We start from the raw sequence: 17000 nt of genomic DNA on the forward strand, positions 1-17000 counted from the left end.
TATTTGATGCAGAAAGAATTTCTTACGAGGTGAATATCTTCATATCACTTGTGCTTGACTGGTAACATGGTGAGAAGCGTGGCAAGTGAAGATTGGTGCCTTTGCTAGTATTTGCTTGCAGTACGCTGTCGTGAATGGGCGCAGCGGGGCTGAAAGTTTAGTTGTACGTGGGTAACAGTTGATCAACAAAAGCCATTTCCTGATGACCATGAAAAGACATGATCCTCATACCAACATTAAAGTAAGAGTGCAAAACAAGCAGCAGCAGCTAATACTATTTACGAGGTAAATTTTTCAGAGTTAATGAGTTGTTATATTTCATAACCCTGGTAAGTTCCTGGATTCCTGACTACCAAAGTTATTTTGAAGATATTATATATGTTCCTAAACCTTCAGGACAGTTTTGGAAGTTTCATTTTTTGTCTTGACAGATCATTATCTGGTATATATTCTTTCTAAGACTTAAGCATGAATTAGTGATCTACTAATGATTCTACACATACACAGAAACAAGGAATAAAGGTTTTAAGGCTGCTTGATCTTTACTGTTTGTGTAGTGTGTGACTTGCACTTTCTTGTGGCTTGGTCACATTAAATTCATGATTAATTTAAAGTTTGTCTATATAGTTCAATAAGTTATGAATTCTCTCTGTCAGCATCCTTGGTTTCTCTCTGAAATCTGAGCTTCTAATATGTCTTAACAGGGAAGACATGTGCTTAAAGGATTTTATTGCCTGTGACTGAGGAAGTCTGTGAGGTAATCTCAATCTGTGTCAATGGTGTATTCATTGTAGAAAATTTTTTGATTGTCATTATTTCAGTTTTCTTTTCCCTGGGGGACTGTGTTTCTAAAAAGCAACCTGGGAATACCCTGTCTTCAGCCTCTGTTCCAGAAGGCACAAATCTCTCCAAGTCCCATGTTCTACCTGCAGCTGGATTTAACTGTCTTYATCCTGGAAGACATAAAATTACATATATTTAGGATCTCTTGGTTGCAATGCTAGCTTGGTCTAGAACCAAGACACTTTGCAAGCCATCTGAAAGCAATCGGATTGAAAGGGTTGCATCAGTGATTATCAGTCTGTGCTCCTATCAGTTTTTGGCACTAGCACTGCTCTAATCTGCTCTCAAGATTTCAATGGCCTTCTGAAATTGATATTGAGCAAACATGGCTCTCATTTGTTTCACAGTTTTCAACACCTGCCTCTTCATATTCATGTCTGTCTTGGAAGCTGAATGTGGATCAGTCAGTTTGCATTATGTTTTTATAGGTTTTATGCAACAACATGATAAAAATCTAATTCAGAAACAGATGAAATGTTCTTCTTAAATGGAAGGAGAGTAAAAGAAACTTTTATCTGTTTCTGAATCAAATTTCATTCCTTGTGGATAAGTAATATTTAGAAAAAAAGACTATATTTTTCTCCTTGTAGTTTTACTCCGTGGTTATGGCTATCCTGACATACTGCTAGTGTATTGAAAGTGGCCATAATGGTTTACAAAATGTTTGACAAAGAGAAATTTCAAAAAGAAGATTAGAATTTCTGGATTTCCTTAAGGTATACGATGTCACTCCTGAGCAGACTTGTGTGAAAACAAGTTATTCAGATCTCAGTTTCACAGGAACAGTTCTGCTGATGTGATTTACTCCTAATTTATGCCAGCATAATCAGTTACTTCCGTATTAGTAAACTAATCAGAGCCACGACTCAAATTTAGTGATGTCTCCATATTGTCTTCATGATATGTAACTGATAGCTGTCRTCTTGATACATGTGTGACTAGTGCCAGCTGTGTGAAATACCTGAATAGAGAGATTTCAGAGGGTACCAAAGTGAGTGAGAAACAAGTGTCTACAGTTATAACACTCTTCTTAATATCATTTAGTTGAATATTATTTATTATCCATATTTTATAGTTATATTATTTTTTTCTTTGGTAATGAACATATTGTGTTTTGCAGCTTACTACTTTCAAAGTAAGAAATATATTTCTGGCTTTTCTTGCCAGAAATATATTTAACAGACTGGAGATCAGTTTATTTTTGAAGGGAGTTATTTYGGTTAGAACTGTGTTTCTATTATGTCTGGTATTTATACTGATGCCCATTGTAATACTTCTAATAGTCTGTTTTTGTTTTCAATTTTTACATTTAAAAAACTCAAGAGGTTAGGATGAGGTTCTTCATTAGGGAAAAATATTGGTTTTTTTTTCAAAATGTTTAGTACCAGTTAAAGATGGGACTAYAAGAGCACAGGATTTAAAGCTGGATGTACTAACTGCATTGCCAAAGCTTCTGTTCACTACATTGACGTCAAAATTTTGCTCATGAGTTCTATTGCTGCARGTGTCCTTCTGGAGACCAATAATGGTCAATGATCCATCTGCCAGTGTGGCCTTCAGTCTCAGGGGAGTAATTAATGGCTGATTAGTGATCTGTGGATGATTAGCAAGAAATTACTTTGAATTGGAATGACAGAAGATGTTTTGAAACAAGACAATGAAATGTGGATTAGCATTTCACAAAGACCAAAGGATATTTACTCAAGGTTTTTAGAACATAAAATTACTGAGTGACTCAGATGATGCACACCTTGTTTGCTGTTGACCAGAGAAMTGGAAGGTCAAAAATAAGATACAGTTTTTGAAAAGGTGGCTGGAGAAATMCAGGGAATGGTCTATCAAGGATGTCTAATCAGTCCTGTGCTCTTTAACATATTCACAAAAGGTCTAGGAAAAAAAGGAGAGAGGAGAAATAGGTGATAATATGAGTTGACAATGAAGAATTCTCTGTACAAGCGACAAATCAATCCTGGACCCCAAGATCTGCAAAAGGTTCTCATGGTACTGTGCTACTCATAAAATGATAAACAAAATTGCATGCCAGCAAATTAAAGGATGTTTTGGAAGAGAAAAATAATCTTATGAACAAAGATAGAGGTATGCTCTCAACTAACTATTGCTGCCAAGGAAGGGATTTATTGTAATCATTAGGGATATTTCTGAAACTGTGAACCCTGTGGCAAAAGGGCAGAGAGGATGTTTCCAATCTTTACAAAAGTAACTGAAAGCAAAACATAATTTCATTTACAGATGTACAAATCCACATGATGCCCTCAAGCTTTAYATCAGTTTTAATTCCCATATTCTGAAGCTCAAAATGTTTGAACTAGACAGAGTGAAGAGAAGGATGAGCATTAAAATCTTGATTTTTTTCCCTTGTGTAAACTATTAGAGTGGAATAAAACTAAATACATTAAGATTTCAGTGTGGGAAGAGACGAGTGTAAGACAAAGTCATTCAAGTACAGAAATTTTTGATTAGCATAATTGATTGAACAGAAAAACTTAGCAGGGAACAATGACCATAAATCATCAAATTAAATTATTAGAAAGTTTTGTAAATCAATCATAACAATTCACAATTCATTTCCACAATATTCATGTGTGTGAAACASTCAAATTACTTATCAATTTCTAACTATTGAATGTGACATGCCTCATGAATATTCTAAGCCACAAATTTGGTAGAAGCTGTGAGACTATACTCAAAAAAGTATCATTCTTTGCATCTTCTTTTATAATCTTTGTTTGACCATCTGCTTCTAATTGCTGAGGTGGAGGTTGTGGATCTAGAAAAAATACTGTCTGCTATAGGTATTCTCACAAATAATATAACTGTGGGTGCGAAATTCAAAAGAGTACGCAATATGATCTCCAAATCAAAGATATCTAAGAGATGCTGTATTTGATTTTGGTGCTACCATAAGGAGCATGATTACATCCATCGTCACTAAACAGATGCTTTAAATGTATAATATCCAATTCCAACTCCTTCTTTCCCAGCAAAACTTCATGATAATATATAAAAATCCAACAGTACCTTAACATAAAATGGCACTTCACTACTGATCGTTTTGACTTGCTTGAAATTGTTGAAATTCACCACAATGTTCAGCCACTCTGAGGACTGGATCCTAAAGGTTTGTCCATGACATGACTCTTCAAAACTGGCAAGTTCACTTGCTTTGGTTATTCCAATCCTGAGACTATTCACGTTTTTGTGAGTGTAGGGTTAGATTAAATGACTGATTTTCCTCCTTTTGCATTTTAAAGAAGCTACCTTTTTGGAAGGGAGAAGGAAGAGGGAAGTTCGTTCACTCTGCCATGTTGTAGCTGACATTTGGATTTCATCATTCATAAACCATCACCATTTTAGAAAATGGCATCTTTGACATCAGTGACAATCTGCATTCTTATGGTATTGTTGTAGAATTTATCAATGAGATATGTGGATCAGAGTCTGCTTACGTCTTCTTAGTTCTTTCATACAATGTGCTTTCTACTAGCCATTTGTATTAAGAATAATAGTTAATGCTTACATCGTTTGCTCCATATATCATTAATGACTGCCTAAAAGAGCGGCAGCTGGTCCCAGAAAAAGATCTCAAACTAAAGCGTTCTAGTTTTGCAACAGATGAGTCCAATATAAGCCAAAGTGTCCTTGTTCCTGGACAAATAACATTAAGAGAAAACAGCAAAGTGTTTCTTAATAAGAATGATAAACAGAATCATCCTGCTAATTCCTTGGGCTCCAGTTCATTATCACCTCAGGTTTTGACAGATTACTGTCAAATGAATTGCCTTGGCTGACCATAAATATGCTCTTAGCTCATGGTAAATATAATGTGACTTAGCTTAATCCCCAATGAAATACTTAGATTATCTTGTCACATACACAAATCTATTATATAACTTGACTATGTGTTTAATCCATTCTTATTAAATGCTTTTCATGATAAATAGTTCGGGCTAAAAGGGTAGTTAATTTTTAGCTAGGAGTGAGTGTGTAAAATTGCCTCAGAGATCCATCCTCACACAGTGAGGACCACCTTTGGAAATTCCTTCTTCTTTCTTGCATGTCTTTGTTTCTTTCAAGAGTCTAAATGTTTTTTCTTTTTTTTTTCTGTTTGTTTTCTAGAAAAAGCTAAAATTAGCAGGTTAAAATTGAAATCAAATCTTTCTCTTGATAAAGRCAGCCTAATGCAATTCAAAAGTCAAGAATATACATACATCTGAGAAGTGGAGGGAATTTACAGTTGTACTTAATGTGATCATTCTGATTCAACCTGCTATATTGCCTAACTAGATAATTAGCCTTTTTAGTTCATCCATCCTACAGGCAGCAATATATTAATGGCATTTCTTCAAAAATGTTATCATACTTTATAACATGATTAAAAATTATGTCTTGATTTTGCAGAGGATGCAGTTCTCTAAATGAGTTTTTTTGATTTTTTTTTCAATTAGGTTGGACAATAACTGGAAAGCAATAGTAAATGCTGTTATATTTTGCAGAAGGGAATTCCTTTTTCAAAAGAATATCCTGAAAAGTCTCTGGAGTATGCATTGGTTTGACAAGCCTACAATTGACAGATTTTATTTCTTTAATTTGGAATAGGTTAAGTTTTAGAACATTTTCAAGACAAAATATTTGTTCACAGAGTTGTAATTTTTTAAAAGCTATTTACAAAATGGTGACTAATCCAAGCAAACAAGGGATGTGGGTGTGTATCCTCCTCTCCACTTTTTTTATTTTTAAGGACTGTTAAAAGTGTGGAAGAGGTTATTGAAAAAATAATTAAATGTATTTACGAAATGGCAAGAGAAATAGAGCTGTGATTGTAGCTGTCTGGATACTAAAGTTGAGCTAAAGAGCATGATGGTAAAGGTGCCCTGCTTTGGTAGGGTTTGCTGTGTGTAGGCTAGCTTCTACGTTCAATCACACAAGACTTTTTGGAGTAGAATCAGGCCTGGTTTTGGTGAGTTTTCAATGCCACCCCTTCATTTTTATAGCTCCATCTTGCAAGAGCAGAGTATTGTAGTTTCCATCCAGTCACCTGTGAAATAATTGTCCAATTACACAATAATATGTTGCTAGTCTTTCATAAGTACCAAATATTTCAAAATAGACAAGGGAGTGGTGAGGAAGGCACCTGCAATTGAAGMCATTGGTGGTGAGAGGAGCAAAATGAAGACATTTGCAGTGATCAGGAGCATCCCCATGTCTACAGGAGAGATTTAGAGCGCAGATCTTTTCAAAGATAGTTTGCATAAAATGATAAACTGTGAGGTCGAAATGCCTGTCTCAATCTGTGGTATATTAGAGGAAAAATATTTGCCTCAAGGTCTAAGGTTTTGCTATTAGCTTTGATCAGACAAAATGTATTAACCACAAGTTTCTGTTCTGCCTTTTCAGAAGAACGGAGTGTCAAATGGAAGCCTCTCCAAAAAAGCATTTATTGAGCACTTTGAACAGGCACCAATGTATGTTGCTGTTCTTACTTTCGTGGGTTTTGGAGTGGGAACGATATTTGGCTACCTGCGAGATTTTATGAGAGCCTGGGGACTAGAAAAACGTAACGTTGCTGCTGAGAGAGAACAACAAAAAGTATGTATGAAAAATGTTACGTATTTACAACTGAATTTTCCCCTGCTTCCAAATTACGTGCAATAACTTAGCTAAGGCAAAAAGCTCTCATCTTAGAAAGTAATGTTTCACAGGAATGAAAGGAATCATACATTGCACTACAGCTTAAATATTTAAACATAAGTGAAAAAGATAATTTTCATAGTCAGTTTGCCTAAGAGACATCCACAAAAGCTTTCTCAGAACTTTCTCAGCAGAGTTGAAGCTGTGTCTTGTTTCACAGAGAAAGAAAACCCTGAAACTCCTTAGTGTTAAATACAGCACCCCTCCGAGGCTTGCTCTTAAACCCTGAACTTTCTCTGTCACAATTGAATATCTTATTTTGTCCTTTGCAGCCATAGACAGAGCGAATGTTTCCGTAATTGTTGACTTATGTTCGCTGAGCTACTGYTCACAGCATACTCAGGAATCACTGTCTTTGCAGACACCTAACATAGTCTGAATTCCTGGGAGTCCTAACCGAGAAATTTCAACACCCCCATAGTGCTAACTTGAACTTGCACCTCAGCAAGTTTAATCACATTCCAGCTTTGTTTGAATTTTTTTTGTTGCTCCTCCTTCTCCTCTATGGTTTCAGCTATCATTTACAATAAAACCTGGCATAATGGAGGATACGTGTGAATAGTTTTGCTGTTCCTCTTACAATTAAAATTCTTGAAATAGTGTCTTCTTCTTTGTCTTTTCAAAGGTGCGTGTGCTGTCTGATGATGTATTGTGATACAAAGGCTCTAGTCACATTCTCATGCAATAACGATCTTAGTTCACTTCATAGTTTGACAGTTTACAAACTACTGTAGTCCCAGGCATGCCAGTCAAGCCTCTTTACTGCTCCGCATGCATTACTTACTCGGTTAATTCTCCCTTCTCCCACATACATAATTGCATGTTATGTTGTTGGTTTATTGTATCCAATGATTAATATTGGGTAGATAGTTCTATTATATAAATTTTTGTATTGTTTTTATTTCTTTTCATTTAATTTCCAAGTAAAATCCGTGGATTCAAACTGATTACATCAACTAAACTCTGTGCTTTCAAAAGAAATTTGTGTGTCAACTGGCTGTTTGCACATCTGATCCAGAGTAAARATGCCCAGACCAATTATGCTAGATTAGTTTCAGTCTAATGAATCCAGTGTTTATGAATTATACAAAGTTATTTATTCCAATTTTGCAGTCTGTTCTGTACATAGCAAACCACTCTCTTTGAAATACTTTGTTACTCCAAGTGAAAGAATCATAGTTTCTTACCTTTCCAGCTTTCCAAATATTGGTTGGAAAATCAGGCCACCTTGTTGACCTTAAACATTAGCAGTATATTTTGGGGAAGTTAAACTGATATTTTCTGGTAAGAGTTGTACTTGACACTAGTAATAGATGGCTGTTTACTAAATATGCTCTGTTTTCTAACAAATAAGTTTTTCCTTTTTAATGGCAATATTTTAGGTATGTAAACAGACATTTTCTTAGCAACATAACCCTCTGCATGTTTTCAAACCAGGATTTTGTGCCACTTTATCAAGATTTTGAAAACTTTTACACCAGAAACCTCTATATGAGAATACGTGATAACTGGAATCGTCCAATTTGCAGTGTTCCAGGACCGCAGTTTGACCTTATGGAACGTGTTACAGATGATTACAACTGGACATTTAGGTGAGCCTACTTGCTCTCTGCAGGTGTCAACTTCAAAAAATAGCTTTTAGTAAATCTGCAAAGCACAGAAAATTGTAGCTAGCCTCTCTTACAGAGTCTCTCAGCTTCGTAACATCATACAGTGACTTTCTTTTTTTTCTGGAATCAGTATAGTGTTGACAATCTGTTCCCCTTGTGCATATTTTTTGGCAAAGCAGTATGGAAAACCCAAGCTGTATCACAAATGGGCATTAATTGGCRGTGGTAGCACAAATAAGAGTATTTTTACATCATTTATAATGACAGGTCTTTAGTCAAACTATTACACCTAGCTTTGTTGTACCGCCGTGTTAGGATTTAAGACATACATTCTTGCATTGCGTAAGCATGAATTCTGGTTTATGTAATGAGCCATTGAGCTAAGTTTTGAGCTGTTTTCAACCTGAAAACTTCTGTTGCTGAACTATAAAAAGATAAGGGAATCCACCAGACCAAGTGTGTAGGTTGGCTATGTTAACCGTAGGTTTGGGCTCACTGCGAAGGTATCAAAATGTTTCCCATGCTATTTTCTTAATGTTCAATTATTTTTTCTGTGACAACTTTGGCATATTAATGACTTTACAGAGGTTGTTAACAAGTCAATTGAATAAATARTGTTTCTAAGTTCCTTATAAGTAGTGCAAGGTGGGGGTTTTATTTGTTTTTTAAAGATCCATAAAGGCATCATTTCAGCCAATACCAGTATACTGCCATTTACAGTCTGGGATCTGGAAAACGTTCTGAGAAGGTTGCAGTATTTAGTCAAGAAAAAAGGAGGACACTGGAAAAAAAACTATTAATATCTTAAAGTATAAGGAATCAAGCAAATTTATGGGCAATTTTATTTCTTTTGGTTTGTTTGAAATGGGAGGGAGGGTTGAACCATTCTTTAAAATTTGCTTTAATTATAGGTTTACAGGAAGGACTATCAAGAATGTAATCAATATGGGTTCTTATAACTACCTCGGCTTTGCAGAAACAGATGCTGATGCATTGAAAACTGTGGCCAAAGAGTTACAAAAATATGGGACAGGAATCTGCAGTACCAGACAAGAAATGGGTAAGTAGAATAAACAGCTAGATGGTCACTAACGTTTTTTTCAATGAAATGATTTTTCATACAAATATCTTGAAAGAACTGGATATTTACAGAATTTCATTTGCAGCAACAATTACATGATTGACTTCTAAAAATAATGTTTTTTAAAAAAAWTTTTTTAAGGTTCAAAAGTTATTGAGTTTTGAAAAAGCAGAAAACCAATGTGTCATATAGTGATCTTTGATATTTAATGATGGAATATTATTTTTTAAAAGAGGTAAACTATGTATTGAGACTTCAAGGGGAATTGTTATAGGGTGAATTTTAATTGAATTAGTTTTATATTAAGTTACCACTTGTGGAGTACTGTAAAATTAGTTTCTTTGTACTTTTTTTCTTTATCTCATGTGCTAAGATTTATATTGTAATGTTTTATGAAACATGCATGAGCACAACACAGAAATTCCCCAAATACTTAGGAAGATAATTTGAGAAGGCMCTGGTTGACTTTTTAGTTAGTATGTAAGTTTAATGGAAGCCTTTAACTTTTCTGGTTAATTATTTTTTATCTCTTATTCACTTGCAACAGCTTACAACAACATCCAAACAGAGGGCTATTTTTCTTCACTATAAAATCAGTGGATGCTCTCAATCTTTGATTTGTGCACTGTAGTGCAAAAGTAGCTGTGTTTTCCCTGCAGCTATCATAAATATTTTCAAAAAAAAAATCCTTTTAGCAATACCTTAAGGTAATGAGGTAAAGGTGTTTGTATCCAGTTCTKCTTTCTGTTAGTGATGACTGCAATGAGGAGGAGAAGTTGGGGGATTTTTGGGTGCTTGTTTTGACTCCCTGTCGCTGTTCAGCTTTGARTACGGCAATTTGTGAGGCTCCAGAATTGTTCTTAGGTACCTGCAGTTCATTGTCTCCTGTGAGTTACTGTCGTTGGTCACATATTTCTGAAAATCTGATGGCTCCTTCAYGAAATCTCACCCGTAGGGAGTGTTAGAGCAAAAATTAAATAGATTCTGAGTGATCTACATGCCTAAAGAGATTATTAAAAATAATCTAGCTGATAGAAATTCTCTTTCACAAAACTTGCATCATGTATAGAAAAGTATCATTTTAAAAAAAAAAAAAAAAAGGAAAGGAAAAATATGTTTTCTTTGCCTATTTTCCATTTGGAATAATAAAAGGAACACTTTCTAGCCTGGTGAGCTGGAAAATTCTGGATAATATTATTTCCTGTCTGATGGGGAAAAAAAAAAATTCAACAAGATGAAAACTTGCATTTTGTTCCTCTCATAATAAACTTTTCTCCTATGTTTAAACCAGGCCAAATTTTGCCAGGCATGGTTAAGTGTTATGTCCAGACACATAAAGTAATGCAAACCCTCCAGAGAGGGTTTGTAGATTGATCCTACTTTCCTTTTGTAGGTGATCCCTCTGGTGATTGCAATATTTTGTTTCAACTGAATTKCATGCTTGCAACTGGTCACCATTACTAGTTATCTAAGGTATTCAAAGAGTATTTCTCTTAGTCTTTCTCTTAAACTTTGTTTTGTCTGATAATATTCTGCGTTGCTTTCAGTACTTAAGAAAATTTGCTATATCCTTCATTCTTTTATTCTGTCTGGGAAATTTTTGTTTTGGAGWCTTGTATGACTCTGGCTTACTATCAAGAAACTCCATAATGAGATTGATTCTGTGCTTTGAGYGTTAGGAAATCCAATAATCACCTTCGTCTAGTCTGTTACATGAGCCCCGTTGTAGAGCTTTCTAGGACTTTGTCTCTTTGAGCTCCTGTGCAGTACTCCTGAATCTATCTTGATTGATAGTTTAGGACAGATTATGCAAAGATTTATGTTTGCATTCACAACAGAGTCCCTTTAATTTTGTTCAGACTGGCCATCAGAAGAAGAATAGGCTACAAATAAGGAAGAATAATAGTAAGTCCTTGTCAGATCAGCACACAATTATTAAAATGTCACTTCTTTTTATGCAGGAAGTAGTTTGTAGTTGACTTCAATGTATCTGAAATAAATGAGACTGCTCAGATTTTTTTTTAATTTAAACATTAGCACCCAGGAACTGGAATAGATCATGTGGAGAAGCTGTCAGACCACTTTGTTAGGCAGCTAAGTGAGAGCCTGAGCTCTGTGAGAGGGATTCGCTATGTGTGATCGGGGGAGAAAAGTCACTGCAGAGTGCAAATCTGAGGAATGATAAAGGTCTTAACTCTGTAGGAACCTCCTTTTCTTCAAGAACTGTATAAACAACCCAAATAGCTTCCCATTAGCAGTATGTATACTCTTTTTTCTTATTTCTTTCCTCACGTGTGCTGCCTCACTCTATTTTGCTTATCACTCAAGTAGATTTGCAAGATTAGAGACATCCAAGTATCTGAGTTAAAATGTATATACACTATACTTTTAAGACAGAGATAGGGAAGGGTGTGTTGTATTTAATTATCATATGTGCTTTAATTATCATTTGCCATCCTAATCATAGGAGGACAATTGAATTGGAAGGCTTTTGTTCCTGGACAGACAGCCTGTCAAAATATTTGTTGTAATTGTGTGTCTGAGCTCAAGTGGCTTGAAATATAAGTACTCTAGATAGTAGCAACCAAGTTGCCTATGGGATCCTACTCCAAGAAAGCTCTTGAACATATTTATAATTTTCAGCCTATTGACTACAGAAGAACCATTCAGCCTAAGTGCCTGGCATGCTCCGGGTTTTTCTTCCAAGATCTCTCTCAAAGCAGTGATATGTCTTTCTTTATGAGAAAGATCATTGCACTCCATGGAGAAGATTTTCAGGGGGAGGAGAAGACAAAGAAAAAAGAAATAAATTGAGCAGCATTGAGGCTTGATTATGATAGTAAATTGTACCCACCACCTCAGTTTTTCCTTTTACTACTGTGCAGACTGTGAAGTGGGCAGAGGCTGCTCTCAAATTGGAACATTGATGGAGGAGGYTTCCTCTGAGGATAAGCTAATACAAAAGTTTTAAAATAGTTGTCTAAAATTATACAAACATGTATTTTGAGTAAATTTTTTGAAGCTAAGCTTCTCTCTGTGCAGTTCTGGTCAAAAACAGCAGAACTGGCAAACCTCAAGGAAGGGCAACAAGCATCATCAATGGTCTGAAGAGCTTCTGTGTGGAAAAACTACTGAGATGATTGTCTCCAGCTGTACAAAATGCCTGTCTTCAGAGCGGAAAAGAGGCTAAAGGACTTTACAAAAGCCATTATAGAAAAGATTATATAAATCTATAAAATGCTGTGTGGCATGCAAGACTGGCTAGGGTAACTGCTCCTTGTCTCTTGCAGCACAAGGTCTGTAGGGCACTGTAGGGAGTTGGTAGGAGGTTTCTGTATAAAGAGCAGGAGGAAATTTTTCACGCAGGAGGCTTGTAGACCCTGGGAACTCATTTCAAAATCTACTGCCAATGCTAAAACTTGATTTCCTTTCATTTAAGTGGACACATACAGAGGGGAGATCACTGATAGATACTAGAAATGCCAGTGCTTTTCTAAGGAAAATGACCTGAGAATATTAATGGAGAATTGGAGTTTTGTGTTAATGGAGAATACAATGGAGATTTGTTCACGATGATCATTGAAATTGGTTACTTGTTTGCCGAGTGTGGATCACAATAAAATCAGTAATTTTGAACTTTTTGTAATAAAGCAGACTGTCTTGCCCTACACTTGGTGCTAAGGAGTCATGTGAGCAGCTGGTAGTTCCAGTGCTCCGTTTATCTAAGTGACCAATATTCCTTATGAAGATGATAAACGTGAGTAGCAGGAGCAAATAATATCATTAGTGCAACTTTAGCAGCCGTCCACACTTCCTGCCTTTTTGAAACCCATCTCCTCTGATTATGCTTCGGTCCGAAAGACAAGACAAAGCCTGCACAGGAGACTTGCAAGGTGATTCACTTTGGAGGACAAGGTTAGGAGTTTGTATTTTAATAGCTACCTTGCGCTCAATTGTATGACTTTTTGTTTGTTTGGGCTTTAAAATTTGGTTTTCTGATTTCCAAAAAGCAAATCTGAAAACCTGTGCCAGCACTTAAAATGCAGAAGCACTTCTATTCTCTTTGCTTCCTTCCATTAAGTGTTAAGGCCTAATATGAATTTCTATCAGCAGATCCATGAACATAAAAATAGTTGTTTGTCTGGTTTTAGTTTTATACCACTTGAAAGCTTTAATGAGGACAGAGCCCAATCTGTACACAGTACTGTACAAACACAGAAATAAAGAGTTCATTCCTCAGTTATCGGGCAGTGATAAGGAACTAAAGTTCACAGAATTTAAAGTTTCCAAGTATGAGCTTACAGAACAATACAGACACCTAAGTGAGAATTAGAACTTATGTGTTTCGTAATCTTGGCTAATTTCTTACAGGGTAGAGGGTAAATTAGAAAACAGTTAACTAGAGGAATTTTACTACTCTGTCACGTGGACATCTTTTTCCCTTTTTGCCAACCCTGTGATGAATAACTGATCCAGTTCATGACGGAAGGGTTTGTCTTGTGTTTCAGCATTGCAGAAGTATGCTCTGCAAAGCACGATTACGCTCTGGACAGTCCAACTCAGGTGTAACTGAAAGCATTTAGGAGTAAAAATTGTGTAATCTGTTTAAAATGTAAAATAACTACAGTATGTACAGCTATCTACAAACCTGCARAACCTTAGAAACTTAAGACATTGCCATCCAGCCCCGGCACTGAAAAGGCTAGACTTCAACCATAAATTTTAGCTGCATATTTTTATAAAGGAAAAAAGGCAAACACAGCTGGAAAAAGGAACTTCAAAACTTCAGTTTTGTTMAGATGAATCTACTCTTTTCTAAGATACAAGTTCATGATACAAGAACACAATTCTCTCTATGGCTCCTGCAGTACCTTTGTTGTATGAAAACCCTATTATCTGATGTCACTATTAAGAAAATATCAACATTTATCTTCTTTCAAATGCTTCTTYAGAACCTGCTTCTTTTGAAATTGCCATAAACCCATGTAAGATAAAATGAGGTAAATACGCAGCATTACTAGTATTAATTTATGCTTCTCTCCTATTCTCCCATCCACATCTATYGGTCTCCTGAAAGTTTAGGATTTATTCCTTTTCTGATCTCTGAGGGACAGTGAAACTTTCTGAGACATCTTGTRTAATTAAATAATAAACTTTCTACAGGTTCTGTTTCTTTCTGCTTCTAATAATAACTCATTTAATATTGCATTTTGAAAGGTGTATGTTGGGTTCAATAATGCTGTTTTCTCATTTCTGGCAAATATCTTACCAGATGGAGGCCTCAGTTTCATCTTGTTTCATGTGTCAGGTAGTTTAGGTGTTATTTTGGTTTGCTCACTATTCAGCTCAAGATACGTCTGACAAATCATTATTTTCATTGAGCAGTGGTTCTTTGTCACATTGATCCAAAAGATTCACAGCCCCTTTTCACATGTGAAAATRACTTTTATGGGAATCCTTTAAGTGAGTCCTTTTTCACTAAAAGGTTTGCTGCTTGCATCAGTTTCATAATCCAGCATTGGTTTAGTTTAAAACAAACAGGTATTTTCCTGCCTTTTCTAGGTTTTAAAATTACAAATAAAAATGATACTAAATGATCCTGCTTCCCATGTTGGCCATTTAGCCACTGCGTGTCATGAACACACAAAAATCTGGAAGATTGTCCTAGAAATATATGGCACAGACTGACCGCTGGCATAAACCTCCTTGTCTGAGCTGAAGGAATTGTCAAAGCTAAATACTAAATGGTCTGGTTCATAGGAGTGAATGTCCAAGCTTTGTGTCTAGTAGGCTGACAGGAATTTCTAACACCAGAGCACGGAGTAGGTCTGTAAAAGCCTGTCAGAGCAAAGGGTGCTTCAAGTTCCCAGTCACCAGAGTGCAGAGACAGGCTGAGAGAGGGAACTGGGTCACCAGACTCTGCAAAACGCAGGGGATTTGCTTCCCCAAGGGAGGGAAACTGTGGAGGAGGCTCACATTGTGCAAGTCCCCACTTGTGAAAGTCCCCACTTTTGATAAAGATCTTTGATTTTACTTTCCATGACACCTATATAATCTTGAAGCAAAATAACAACAGCTGCTACACCCGCTGTCTTTTATTGCCTGCAACTGCTCAATAGGGAGGGAATGACTTTTGAAAGCAGCTATGTCTATTTGTTCTCTTACAAGTGYGGGTGGCTTTCTCTCAAATCCTTTGCAGTGAGGTGGCATATATTATTTTAGCTGTAAACCAAGTTCTCAGGTCAGACTAACCTTGAGTAAACATAAGAATCAGCTAGACCAGGGAAAAATCTAATGTCTATATGCGTAGAATATGTTTATGAATATAGTGCTTYTATTTAATAATATACTTAGTGCATCACTTTTGTATTTAGCAGATCATGATGCTGGTCTGAGCCCATCAAAACACAGAACATTTCAGGGTCAGAATAAAATGAGTTGACACTGCTGAGGGTATGTGTAATGGAGACCAGTGTAATTGCCGTCTGTCTTATGTGACTTGAGGTGCACCAGGTTGTGCCTGTGGAAGCTTCTTTGGATGAGACACACTTCGTTCTGGTTGTGCTCTTTTTGCTGGTTGGAGTGGTCTCTGCGACCACCTGGAAATGCTGGTGGATGAACCTCATTCCTCCGGATCACACCTTTCTCCATGTTTCCCCCAGTAGAAAGTGATGCAGTTGATTCAGTTTATATGGTGGCTAAGGAGCCTCTGAGGCTGGAGGCATCTCCCTATATCGTTAAATAGTAGCAGAATTTATTAACTAACTACTCCTTTTACTTTAAACCTGGGGAAATGAAAGCTTGTATCATCAGTTCTACTTTTCCCCCATGTGTATGGCTGTCACTAGCCTCCCACTGATCACAGGTCTAATAACTGATGTGTATCGTATTTCTCCTGCAACACCTCACCTACCACCTACAATGCTGCCATTATAATTAGAGTAATTCAAAGCTAAGACTGATTTTGCAAATCCTTGTCATTCGGGTTTCGGTTTTGCAAACCCAAACCCCCATTGATTCTGATCTTCAGTCCAGGGTTTGTAGGCAATAGTGATATACAATAATATCTATTCACTGTTAGGATTAGTAGCTAATGAGTAGGAATGTCAGTTTTGCAATGCTTAATCCTTCTCCATCGCAAAATCACTGAAAACAGGTTGAAAGCATGCCATTCCTTTCTGGTTCATCTAACATAATAGGTACTTGAATAGAATAATTTGTAGTAAGTCAGTATATTCTGCTTTTTTAAAACTAGAAAATATACGATGCAACCCCAAAATTAGATTAACCCCACCCCAGTAGTGTCAGAGTTACCACTGCAAGAGTTAAGGATGATTTTCTAGTGCTTTAAAATGCCTGCCTTTCAAAGCACACCCTGATTGTTGGTCCTTTTTTCCCATGTCCATCCTACTCCTAATTCGTGCTCTAACCACTGTGTGGATAACTTCAAGTTTCCATTTCAGACTTCATCTTCTGCTAGCACTAAAGTGGCAAAACACGCCTGGAAGGAATGTTAGGACAGCTGGCCGTGCTAGAAGCATCAGTTATCCGCAAGTGCTGTAGACTAGCCAAAAATGCAAAAATATAGAGATAACCACGAGCTAACCACAAGGACAGCTTGAGGCTGACTGGACACACAAGCTAAGACCTAAAGCCTCAGAGGTTTATGTCTTGACCTCTCCAGTGAGCAACATAACACTGAACACCAAATGTTTCTATATTTTATGGAGCTTGGCTACCAAGAGCTGCAGATCTGA

The 17000-nt window shown here is 36.4% G+C and overlaps 1 protein-coding gene across 1 annotated transcript in view; it reads left to right on the forward strand.

The window, feature by feature from the left end:
- The first annotated feature begins 727 nt into the window (after positions 1-727).
- SPTLC3 (serine palmitoyltransferase long chain base subunit 3) overlaps positions 728-17000 on the forward strand; it is a 55346-nt gene continuing 39073 nt past the window's right edge. The window contains exons 1-4 of the mRNA XM_026052920.1: positions 728-757; positions 6259-6450; positions 7990-8144; positions 9074-9222. Of these exons, the coding sequence (XP_025908705.1) occupies positions 6325-6450; positions 7990-8144; positions 9074-9222 (430 nt within the window). The 5' untranslated portion in view covers positions 728-757; positions 6259-6324. The remainder of the gene's footprint in view (positions 758-6258; positions 6451-7989; positions 8145-9073; positions 9223-17000) is intronic.

This window comes from Nothoprocta perdicaria, unplaced genomic scaffold (assembly GCF_003342845.1).
Source record: "Nothoprocta perdicaria isolate Ctin4 unplaced genomic scaffold, notPer1 scaffold_93, whole genome shotgun sequence".
NCBI lineage: Eukaryota > Metazoa > Chordata > Aves > Tinamiformes > Tinamidae > Nothoprocta > Nothoprocta perdicaria.